General features: G+C 38.3%; 1 protein-coding gene across 1 annotated transcript in view; it reads left to right on the top strand.

Moving 5' to 3' along the window:
* Positions 1-12,551, top strand: part of LOC135463638 (kinesin-like protein KIF13B) — a 188,394-nt gene that overhangs the window by 151,789 nt on the left and 24,054 nt on the right. The window contains 7 exon segments of the mRNA XM_064741000.1: positions 1,709-1,845; positions 2,263-2,372; positions 2,723-2,866; positions 3,543-3,717; positions 4,412-4,574; positions 6,536-6,610; positions 6,612-6,731. Of these exon segments, the coding sequence (XP_064597070.1) occupies positions 1,709-1,845; positions 2,263-2,372; positions 2,723-2,866; positions 3,543-3,717; positions 4,412-4,574; positions 6,536-6,610; positions 6,612-6,731 (924 nt within the window).

The raw sequence follows: 12,551 nt of genomic DNA, 5'->3' as shown, positions 1-12,551 counted from the left end.
CCACATTGTCTTGGCTCTCAGTAAATTCCAGAAAAATTTTTCGCATATTATTGTCAGTGTCAGTTGCATGAAAGATTGTGTCAAACCCAAATGTTAAATGTACAATTATTAGTTGTAATTTTTTCCATTTAGCCCCATGGTAAAATGTAACAGGATGTGGATCTGTGGTTAATTGTTTTATGAAATCAGTAGTTCTTCATAATTTTTGCTTTGAGTGAGCCCAGGAACCTTTGAATATTTTACCCCATGTCCCATAAGTTTGAATATCTTTATATTTATTCATTATATGACTCCAAGGGGACCTGTGTGGCCCAATGGTTAACGAGCTAGTACAGCGCAATGACGCAGGAGCCTCTCACCAATGCAGTCTGACTGTGAGTTCAAGCCCAGCTCTTGTTGGCTTCCTCTTCGGTCGTACAGTGGAAGGTCTGCCTGCAACCTGCGGATAGTCATAGCTTTCCCATCGTAATGCCGCCCAGTATCATATAAAGTGAAATAGTCTTGAGTACAGCATATATATATATATATATATATATATAACTCGATTCAAAGGAAATTGATGTAGGAATTATTGTAGCCAACTTTGGATATTGGATGGGTCTGAGGATTCCTTGAAGCCGTGAATATACACATTGCGTCATGTGATACTTAATCATGCATCACTGTGCCATCATCGCTGGAGCATTCTTATTTATTTCAAATTTCTGTTGACTGCATGATTAGGTTCATGTGTGATATACATCATTTATTATGTGATCACCCTCTAACATCAGATATTGTCATATTTTTGCAGGAACTAACTCTCACATAATGCACCGTGTTTCACCACTAGCATTTTTCAGGTGACGCGTCAGTTTGCTTGACTCTGACTGATTCATCCACCTTGTAGAGCCTTCTAATTGTATCATTTGAAGGCTTTTATTGGTTTCTAAAAGTACATTTTACATACCAATCATTGCGTAAAATACTGTTCATTATAATTGTATTATGTTGTGACATACAGTACTAGATATACACACTACATATGTAGCACGCTGTTAGATGATATATTTTGTACTTGTTATGTGGCTCAGATGACTAGCGCAGGGTAATCACCCAGGAGCCTCTCGCCAAAGCGGTCACTGTGAGTTCAAGTCCAGCTCATGCTGGCTTCCTCTCCAGCCGGAGGTTGGAAGGTCTGTCAGCAACCTGCGAATGGTCGTGGGTTTTCTCTGGGTTCTGCCCAGTTTCGTCCCATCATATTCTTGAGTACGGCGTAAAACACCAATGAAATAAAGAGACAAAAAAAATATATATATTCATTGTTGTACAGTATGTTAAATGGGCAGACTTTCTCATCATGTGTTATGAGTTGCCATTCACTCACTGTACTAGTTACAGGAGCACAATTTTACATCATACTGAGTGTTGTTATCATTGTGTGTTATACGAGCACACTTTTACATCATATTTACTGATGTTGTTAAGTTACAGGATCACACCTATGCATCATATTTACTCATGATGCTGTAAAGTCATAGGAGCACACTTTCAGATCATATTTACTGATGCTGCTGTTAAGTTACAGGAGCACACTTTCAGATCATATTTACTGATGATGTTGTAAAGTCATAGGAGCACACTTTCAGATCATATTTACTGATGCTGCTGTTAAGTTACAGGAGCACACTTTTACATCATATTAACTGATTGTTGTTGTATTTTACAGGAGCACACCTTGGTAGGGCGCCCCAATGCTCCAGTGGAGCAGGACATCCAGCTTAGTGGGCTGGGCATCATGCCTGAGCACTGCGTCGTTGACCTGGAGAACAACGACGTCTACATCACTCCTAATGAGGGAGCCAGGTAAATATCATCGCTAATAAACACCACAGGTAAAGGCATGGAATAAGAGTTGGCAGTTAACAAGGGAGCCCTTGTCCAAACCTGGAACACGGTTAATCATATATGGCTTGTCTGAGCGTGTATGTGTGTTACATCTAGGTGCAGCTAAGGTGTGAACTCTGCTATAGTGAGACTTGGCGTACGATGCCAGCATGGTGCTTTGCTACATATCGTGTAACATTACAAGAGCTGTCAGAAAATCACCCATGAACAATACTAATTAAGCACTGGATCATTAAATTTAGTCTATTGCTCTACCATAATGTCTCAGTCAGAAAGTGCCAAATTGTATGTTACTTGTATGTACCTAAATTTTATTCCATGTTGATAAAAAGTTGAATTTTCAGCTGTAATTGAAAACTGTTTGTGTTGTTTCAGAACCTGTGTCAATGGCTCCGTAATCAGTGAGAGAACCAAAGTCAAACATGGTGACAGAATCCTCTGGGGAACCAATCATTTCTTCAGGATTAACTGTCCTAAAGCCAGCAGTACGTTGTCTTACTGTTATTGTACAGGGTTTGTTTTCGGCCTCATAAGCGACTGAAGTCAGGAAGTCTAATTTATCAGGTGTATTGCAAGAGTCAGTGGGTTTGTGTTCCAGACGCTCTGGTTTTCTCCCATTAAACTGACTGTGGTGGTAGAAGTTAGAAACTGTGATCAAAGCATAAAATGCCAGTTAAATTAACAAATAAATTTTGTCAATAATAGTTGTAAAAGATTTTGATATCATTTCTCACCAGTTGCAGAATTACTGTTGTAAACATTCCTTTTGTCTATCGTGTACATATGTCTGATGGTTTTTCTTCACACGCTGACTTGGCTGTTGTTGTTGTTTCAGGTCCGCAAACTGTGGAACCTGATCTGGACCAGACAATAGACTACGACTTTGCCCAAGCAGAACTGATGATGAAAGAGTTGGGCAATGACCCGATCAACGAGGCAATTCATGCCATCGAGAAGCAGCATGAGGAGGAAAAACAAGGTTAGCCAATCAGAAAACTTTAGCAAATTTTTGCAAGTACGTACACTTTGGACCATAATTCCTGCTGCCTTGTAGCTGAGAGACCAGGGCTCGTATTTATTAATTTACTAAACACTTAATTAAGTCATAAATTGCAAGTCATTACCGGTAAGTCAAACTTAGAACAGGAAAGGTCCCAATTTGTGGTTTGGTGCATTGTTCTGCCATAGCAGAAGCCTACAAATTTTAAACTTCATAGAGCAAAATATTTTAATTGTAGCTGTGTTTGAATTTTTAACTTGTTGCAAGAATTGGATAGATATGGACTCTGTGTTCAATTCCACTGATGAGTGATGCTTAAGACATTAATTTTGTGATTTTGCAACTTGTTCTCTTGGCTGAATTCATGATTGCCCTTGTGCTAGTTTACATGGCATTTTAGTTGGGCAGCAAGCCAATAATGTTGGCATGAAAGCCGACCCTTTACTGTACACATTATGTGTCATATGAAAGAAATAATGCAGAAGCAGATGTTAAATGTCAAGATTGCAAACAAATTAGATAACAAATCAATTAAATAACCAACAACTAATTAACTTATTAATACACTCTTTGTATTCTTTGTACTTCAGTGCATATAGCAGCTGGAACTCTGTGTTCATAGACCTGACACTGTTGTTGTTGGTTACCTTTGCAGAGGCTCTGGAGAAGCAACGTCAGATGTATGAGCGTCAGATGCAGATGCTGAGGAACCAACTTATGTCGCCCAACACACCCTCTATCCCCTTCCCGCCCTTTGACCTCTCACGGACCACACCCACTGGGTCAGGCCAATCCATGCACCCCAAATACCAGCAGTGGGCACAGGAGAGGTAATACCAATCTAGACCTGAAAGAATCTCAAGTGTCAAAAGCCAAGATTAGTCTGTATTGAACTAATAATATCAACAGTACCAGCCAAGGAAACATCATAGTACAAGAAGATGTCACCATTAACCATCTCTGACCCAGGATCCTCCGACCAGTGCAGTCACTGTGAGTTTAAGTCCAGCTCATGCTGGCTTCCTCACCGGCCATACGTGGGAAGGTCTGTCAGCAACCTGAGGATGGTCATGGGTTACCTGCAAGCTCTGCCCATTTTCCTCTCATCATAATGCTGAACACTGTCATGTAAATGAAATATTCTTGAGTGCGGAATAAAAAACAAACAAATAAGTATACCAGTGTTAGCTTGCGATACCCTTATTCTAGAACACTTGTGCTGCTTGACATTACATTTGCCTCCTTTAATGTGATGTGACTAGTACATCACACAAATTGTGTGAAAACTACCTAAGAGGTAATACCAATTGTACCCAATACACGATGTTATATGTTGTAAATCTTTGTTGAATAAGGTGCGGGTTTTGCTCTGTAAGGCATGAAACGTACTATTTACAAAATTCAGCCATTCTTTGTACACTTGGAACTGGAGTCATGCAGTCAAAGTTTTAAATCAGAAAATCTCATGCCTTCAGACCAGAGTCACATTAGTACCTAGATGCTGAATCCTGTGCCTGATTTCAGAGACAAGCTGTTTAAACAAAGTCTGGCCAAGCTCAGAGAAGAAGTGGTCAAAGCCAATGCCATCGTTCGTGAGGCAAATTTTCTGGCTGATGAGATGGGAAAACACACAGAGTTCAGCGTCACCTTACAGATTCCTGCCTCAAACCTTAGCCCAAACAGACGGGTAAGTTTGGTGGCTCTGAGAGACCACAGTGGCTGAAGTTAGAGAAACAGAAAACAATACTGACAACTACTGTATGCCTGTGTGCATGAGTGCCTAAAACGAAGACAACTTTTTAAATCAAGCACGAACGAATATTACAGACGAGATAGAGATTGTCAAATTTTATTTCTTTGGAAAGTTAATCAAAGAACACTCATTGTGTTGATTGGATATCATCAGTGTGCCTGAGGTCTGTAATTGTCCAAGAAGTCGATCGAATTAAGCCCAAGTACTCAAATCCGGAAACACCTCAGTGGAGCTCTAATCCAAAAGATTGAAAATGAGGCAGTAGGATCAGGTTAAGACATCAACTGAGACATCATGGTCTACATATGGCTCTCTTGTGTATATCTTATTTTTAATTCAAAAACCCTGTTTTCAGCAAAATATTCTAATTGTGGAGTTTACTCTCCTTTAAGCCATCAGGAAAATGTTAGAGCGTTGAAAACTACATATATATGGAAGTAAACATGGTAATCTTATAGTCCCCACCTTGTCTATTCTTTTTCAAGAATCAACTGTTGCTTGATGTTTCTGCTCTGCATATCTGTAGAGATATTGTAAAGCTTGTCAGAAAACTGCTGTGTCAGCACAATGTGGCTGTGTGAGGGGGCACTGTATGACAGAAAGGCAGTGCATCTTGCTTCACTTTCTACACAGGCCCTGCAGAGAGCCGTAATGAAGAAATATGATCCATAAGACTCTTTCTCATGATGCGATTTGTAGTACCAACTTGTAGCATTCGACTTGTAATGCTCATCAAAAATCGCATGTATCTCACATACCAGATTTTTCTCTTTCAGTTCCGTTGGTAAGGTCTGGCATTTTTGTTGTCAGGTTTTGTCACAATGAGTTGTGTGCTATAATTTACATAATGAGTATTTTCATAGTATATCATGACAGAGATAGTAAGCAGTAAATTGCTCGTTTTCAGTGAGCAGAACACCAGTTTCTTCCTTTTTCCAGTACAAACATTTGTATCGTTTACCTCTTCAGACATGGTTGTGGACAAGCTTTGATTAGTAACACAAAGCTGCCTAACTTGTAGTGAAAATATTAAAGTGATTTGATTGGCCAGCACATGTGATTTGTAGTGAGAAAATAGAGCTTTCTCTGCTGCTTTTGACTAGCTCACAACTGGTTGAATGCTACAAATGTCGAAACGATTTGGGTGTTCTGACATTTCGACGCGTGCTACAAGTTGGTACTACAAATGGCACTGTGAGAACAGGCCTTGGGGAGTTGATATCTGCTTGACGGTTCAACATTTTCGCACGTTAGCAAGGTGTTTATTCATACTCTGAAAGCATTTTTCCGTGTTGACTGATAAAATTATACTTTTTGTGAAGGCCTGAAACTGGCTAATCCAACAAATGGGGTTCTCCAAAAGCAAATTAAAAATGTGCATAAATTGTACTGAAAGTTGGACTCTTGTATGCGAAAAGGTTGAGGAATTAGGGTACCAGTTGTTATGATTCTGACAGCTGTACATGGACTAGGCTTCCTTATCATGAAAATGGCAGTTAGCAAACTTTGGCTGACTGTAGATTCAACAGTCTCATTCATGTTTATAACAACGTTATAGTTTTTATTATACGCGAAATCAGAATTACTATAGAGTTAAAGGAAACATGTTTTTGAAGTGTACAGCTTTGAGATGTTGAGGAAAGCAAACTCCACAAGATGGAGTTCCTGGTTAGCAAATGGAAGAGTACAGATCTGTATTTCTGAAAGCTGAGGTGGGAAGAATGAAACAGACCTTAGATATAGTGGTGTGATATACCTGGTTAATGCAGGTGATTTTCCCCACATTTGGCTTTTTCTCCACTCATAAATATGAAGTTAAGGTACCTGTAGGTGAACATTTAGTAAGTTCATTGAAGTAAACACCAGTCAGATTAATTCTATGTTGTCTTTTGTAGCGTGGAGCTTTTGTCAGCGAACCAGCCATTTTGGTGAAGAGAAAAGGGAAAGCTAACCAAATCTGGGCGATGGAAAAAGTTTGAGAACAAAATAATCGACATGCGTGAAATGTACGAGGAGCGAAAGGAGCGGGGACTTCCACTGAGGGTAGAGAACTGTGATGTTGTGGATTCAGACTGTGACAGTGTTGATGGGGTTTGTGTTGTCCAGCATGGCATGGCTTTACCTGCAGATTTTTGTGTTACCTTGTCATGTACAGAACACATAGAATATCAAAAATGTGCGTCAAGTTCAAATGCTTGTGCACATAGCTTGATGTCTTATAGGGTGAAACATACTTTTGGTATTTGATGATAAGAACCATTTTGATGGTTTCCCCAAGAAATGTCTTTTAATGGATAAATGCTACGTTTAACTAGTGTCGGCACCTGAAATAATATTTTAGGATTTTTATTGCCTAAAGAATTCATTTTCATTCAAATCCTCTAAATTTGCTGTGAAACAAATCACTTGTCAATTTGCCTGCATCGTCAAGTGCCTTCTACACCTTTTAACCAATCTGATCATGTAAACTTTGATCGGGAAATGTTGGAATTGAATGTAATTTGCCGCCATTAAGACTCATGCAGCTGCTATCAGTTAACAGGTACCAGCATTGATAGCACAGTTGGTAGACCATCCGCTTTAGGAGCTGTAGATCATACGGTACAATGTATGGTTGATTGTATTCAATGTGTTCTGTACCTGGTATTTTTTCATTTACTTATCAGTTTTGATGTTCAGGAGAGATTTGGTGACATAAAGCTTAATCGTGACATAGCCATTGATGTATATAAGATATCCATCAACCAGAGGTCTGTACATTTAGGACTGGCTTGAAATCATGTTGTCCCTTTTATGATTTTTCTGTAGTGAAGCGGCTGGCTGACTAATGATGAAGATTTAGTCATGGTAATTTGGTAAATTAATGTACTCTAGCATGTACATGCCTCTGTATTCCCGTCTTTATTGTACAGTACATTAAAATTTAAATTTAAAGCACAAGTAATGAACATCTGGTGTTTTCATGACATTTTAAACTCTACTTTTTAGTGATTTGTCATATTGAGCTTCTCTCTCCTTCATATCAAAACCATTATTATTTATTTTAATTAAATTTGCTCTCCTCATTAGCTGTTTGTTAGATGTGGTGTTCATTTTGTCCGGGTATATGTTTTGCGTAGCTTTAATAGTATATACATAGAAAAATGAAGTATAAATGGAACTGGTAGCTGGTGATAACTATTTAGCATTTAGAGGTGAACAGTAATGGTTTCAATTTTTGAAAATTTTTTATTTTTAAATTGTCGTCAAAAGGCCTTAACTGTTGGTTTAATATTGTCAAAGTTTCTGTGTGAAAATAATTCATTACTGATCAATTTTTACAATTATCTAACATAACGTCGTTCCAAAGATACCTAACTCTCTCTGTTTTCGGAATGTCCTAACATCGTGATCGTCTCTCGATCATGTTTATAAATGAAGCATTGTCATCACAACGTTCCCAAACCCGAGAGGACTGAATGAATGATTATGGCTTAACCCCACATCGGCAATTTTCCAGCTGTATCATGGCGACCAAAAGGAATGAGTTTCGTGCAAGTTATACACTGTATTGATTTATGAGGTTTGGTTCTGGTCAGTTAACAAATTACAGCGTATTTCTTTGCCGAGCGATTAACACCAATCAGTAAAATCATAATTAAATCAAACAGATTGTAGCATATGCACTTTGGTGCAGGGTTACCCACCGATAAATGGAATCGGTGAAACACATTTGTGACGCATATTATAGTAAAGAGTGTAATGTTAACTGATTAGTCTTGGACTGAAGGTGATAAGATATATATTCAGTTGGTCCTTTCAACCTTGCACTGAAAATCAAAGTCAGAGTTAGCTTGCCCATGTAAACTACAGGTATAGCTTTTGTCATACCCCCAAGCGGCGGCGTCAGTGTCAATATTGGAGATAGTAACGTATGTGTTAGGGGTGGTATCTCAATATACACTGCGTGTATTAAGCTCAGGCGTTGCATGTACAACTCTTGAAGCCCTGCAGTTGTGTTAAGTACCATAACTGAATTCATGATTTTAAACTTGACTGTTTTTTGTTTAATGTACATGTTTCAGCTATGAAGATTTGCATTTTGTGTCTCCTGTAGCTGAGCTCTTTGGTAGAATTGCTAGCGTTAAATCTAGGTGACGACTATGCTGATATGTTATGTAAGAAGCAATGCTGTGACTCCAAACATGTAAATGCTTGCCACGGGCGAGACGAGTTGGCTGAAAATGGCAGTGCTGAAAATTAGTATCTATGAGAGTAAGTTGTTTGGACAATGATGAGTTCAAACTACATACATGTAATGTTCAGGTTACGAATAACGTGGCTCAGCCCACGCTATCATATCCAGAAATACGCAAGTTGAAAATTGCAGCAAAATGATAGCCCTAAAAGTAAGACATCCGCTAGGATATGGTCCTTCAACTTTAGTTTTTGTATGCTAATAAAGCTGCTTTTTCTGAATATTACATTTCTGAATTTTTCAGAAAGCAACAAACATATCTTTTTTTTTTTTGAAGTTTGCGTGCACATGTAGGTGTAATTTTGTAGATGTATTTTTATGTTAAAACCCCTTTTGTATATATTCTGTATATTTCGTGGGGGTATAAACTTATCCGGTTATATTCCCCACCCATGCTCTTACACATTTTAATGAACAAGATTGGTTCCAATGTATTCTTGGCAATAATGCATATATTTCTGGTGCTAAGGATTTCCGTTTGACAAAGCAACCAAGGGGTTGCCTAGGACACTGAAATTATTGTTGACCAGTTTTCATGAGGCTTTTGGAAATAATTGAATGGAGTAGGAACGATCAGATGAGGTCATCGTCATTTTCTTCCCCCGTCTGTCGCTTTGAGCTTGAGCACCACAATACCTGTATGCCCGTAGATTTCCCAGTTTGCAGCCTATCTAATTTACACCTTCTGGTCCTGTCTGGCTAGTTGTCAAGGCTGCCCCAGACGGGGGGTATTTGCCCTGAAGTAGCATAGTCCCGATCAAGACACTAGCCACTTTTCCCTTCGTGGAAAGCGAGATATTTGACTCTGCTGGTGATAAGTCAGCTCATTTTTTTTTTTGTCAAGAGAGCCTCTAATTGAAAAAGATATCAGTCCCGGAGAAAAACAGGAAGTTCTACCAGGATTTGTTATCGATCTACCATTACAGAGAGAGTATGGCCTGTAAGCCTCTGTAGCCATTTTGGTTCAGAGATTATCGCTTGTCCATATCCTATTTTCCGACTATAATGCCATCGCTGTTTTCTTAAAAGGCTTGCTCTGGAGTGGCGCTTTTTCACACAAGATACCAAAGTAGAAACTGCTATTGGAATGGCTTTATTCAGTGAAGATTGGAAGGGAAGGGGGGGGGGGGCCAAAGTGAGATTACTTTTCAACTTTTGAACAAAGAGCAGTAAGGGCCTCTGGATCTATTTAGATGTATGAGAAAAAATGAACAAGATGGTTTTCCTTTAAGTTTGCCCATGTTATTCCAGATGTATTACCCTAGGACTGCATAATTCATTTGTTCCTTTGATCAATGCTTAAAGGCAAAAATACAACGGCAAAAGGTGTCTTCTGCTTGTGCGTTTGAGGTAATGCCAGATCATAGAATACAGTTGATGAATGTCTGAGTTATCAGGATCAATGATGGGAGGGCCATAGCATGCCGAATGTTTGAGCAGATATGTTTAGCCAAGAATTCCCTGGAGTGTGAACTCCTGAGTCATACATGTATTCTATTAACTCTTCCAAAAAACTTTATGGGAGGTCATAAGAGCCTGTTGCATCAAGAAGGATTTTATAAATGTTAAGCTGTGATCACCTGGAGGTTAATTACAGTGAAATGATGCAAATTAAGAAAAACAAATAATAGTGTAGCAATATTTTGTAGGTTGTACACGGGTGCATTGAGTTGTTCATCCGATTTGAGGGAAATTTGAATCGTTTCAAAAACTTATTTCTATCATTAGCTTTTTGACACGCAAGATAAATTGTGCAAAACAAGCTGGAGATAGTTTGACTTCACTGTTATCGTGTTATGCATTATTTGATTTGTAGGCTTTTTCAGAGCTGTGTATTCAAGTGAAAAACACTTAAGTGAGGCAGCATAAACAAGTATCAAGTAAGAGATTCTACCGAGTTATGTGTAATGGGAGAGCAGAAAAGAGACTCTGTCCGTGAAGTGCACGGCTTAGTTCAGCCGCTCATTTGACAGCTATTGCCTTAGATCCAAAGTTGAAGAAGAATTGTCATTTTCTGATATGGTATTTCGACATGGCAGTGAATCAATCAAACACATTTTTCAGAGATAATACATTATCAGCCTTCTCAGATTTCATTGAAGATTACAACACAAGTTATGTATGATGAGAGTTCGAAAAAAAAATAACAAGGAAACAAGATGGATTTTCGGATGTTTAATAAAACGAAGCCAATAAACAGTGCCAGAATCAACAGGATGTATTTGGAATGTCTCACCAGTGTACAGAAGGTGCGGCTTGTAATATCAAATGTCACATTGGATCCCTGTGAAGACAAGCATGTGTTTTGATACTCTTTGTCTCTCGAGAATTCGCCCCAAACAGGAATTAATTAAATGAGCTCAAATTGAGAGCTGAGTAAGAACTTCAAGAATCCCCAATCTGTATTCAGCAGTGTTTTTTTTTTTATGGAGTCCTTCGTATAATTGGCCGGCTGAAATGTGAGAATATTTTTTATGATGCTGCACCTGTTTTCCTTGCTGTGTTGAGATGACAGAGAAGAGCTTGTTACAGTGTTGCAAAGCTGCAACGAGTAGCCATGCTGATTGTCCTCCAATAACTCCCAGATTGTTCTGAGCCCATTACTAGATGGCTGTTAAACTAAAGAACACTGAATGGATAGATCACCATCGAAAACACCAGAATGTATTTGTTTATTTTGCATAAATGCAACCAAATGTCTGAATTTTAAAGCGATCCTCCATATTGTGAGTGGTGGTTAGGAATGTTTTTGTCATGTTAACTTGTTTCTCCTGTTTGCTGTTTTTTCTTCATCTGAGTGAACAGTGTGTGTATACTACATTTAATTATGGTGTAAAGCCCATACAAACAAGCTGTACCAACATAAAATTGAATTATACCCAACAATAAAAATATATGTAAAATCTCAACGTTCAAATAGGTGAATGTGAAAAGAAATTTATATGTGCAAGGGCTTGCAGATATTATAGTTCTCAGTTAATGGTTTCTGAAATAATGTTTATGTAGGTTTTGACCTTTCATGCATGTTTGCCATCACCAAGTTCTAAATTCCCAGCTACAAAAGGAGTTCTCCAGTTCAAGTCCCGTGACCAGTGTAAACCCAAAATTGAACTCCTGAATATCGTATGTATTTGAATTATCGGGAAATTAACTAAAGTTTCTGTGTAATAATATTTTAAGAAGTCTGTGCGCATCGCTCATTATACTACACAAAGAATCACAGCGAGAATTCACGGAGTACCTAATTACAAATTCGAAATTGTGAACAGTCAGAGCGTGCAGAACCTTGGAAGGTGTACCAGTTTGTTTTCATTTATAACTCATAAAAAACGTGTTATTTCTGAAGTGCACTTTTGAAAAGGCTGTAATTGATGTTCTGAGGAAGATTGATAATGTCCGATATGGAACCTATTAGTATGGGAGAGACGTTCTATAATCAAAAAAACGCAAAAAGAAAAAAAAAAGTGGACAGAGAGGTTGAGTCAAGTTGTGATCACGTGTTTGAAACATACAGCAAATAATTAGATTTGTCGTAGTCTTATTTTTGAGTTTCAATTACATTATTTTTACTTCAGCTAGCATCTGGCTTGCAGCATTTCTTTGCACTACCCTAATTCTTCTAAAATTTGGGACAGATATTAGTTGTGTTGAAAGTGGAATATTACATTTCTTTA

The sequence above is a fragment of the Liolophura sinensis genome, chromosome 3, assembly GCF_032854445.1.
Source record: "Liolophura sinensis isolate JHLJ2023 chromosome 3, CUHK_Ljap_v2, whole genome shotgun sequence".
In the NCBI taxonomy this organism is placed as follows: domain Eukaryota; kingdom Metazoa; phylum Mollusca; class Polyplacophora; order Chitonida; family Chitonidae; genus Liolophura; species Liolophura sinensis.
The sequence above is the reverse complement of the archived record's forward strand: the minus strand, read 5'-3'. Positions and strand labels throughout refer to the sequence as shown.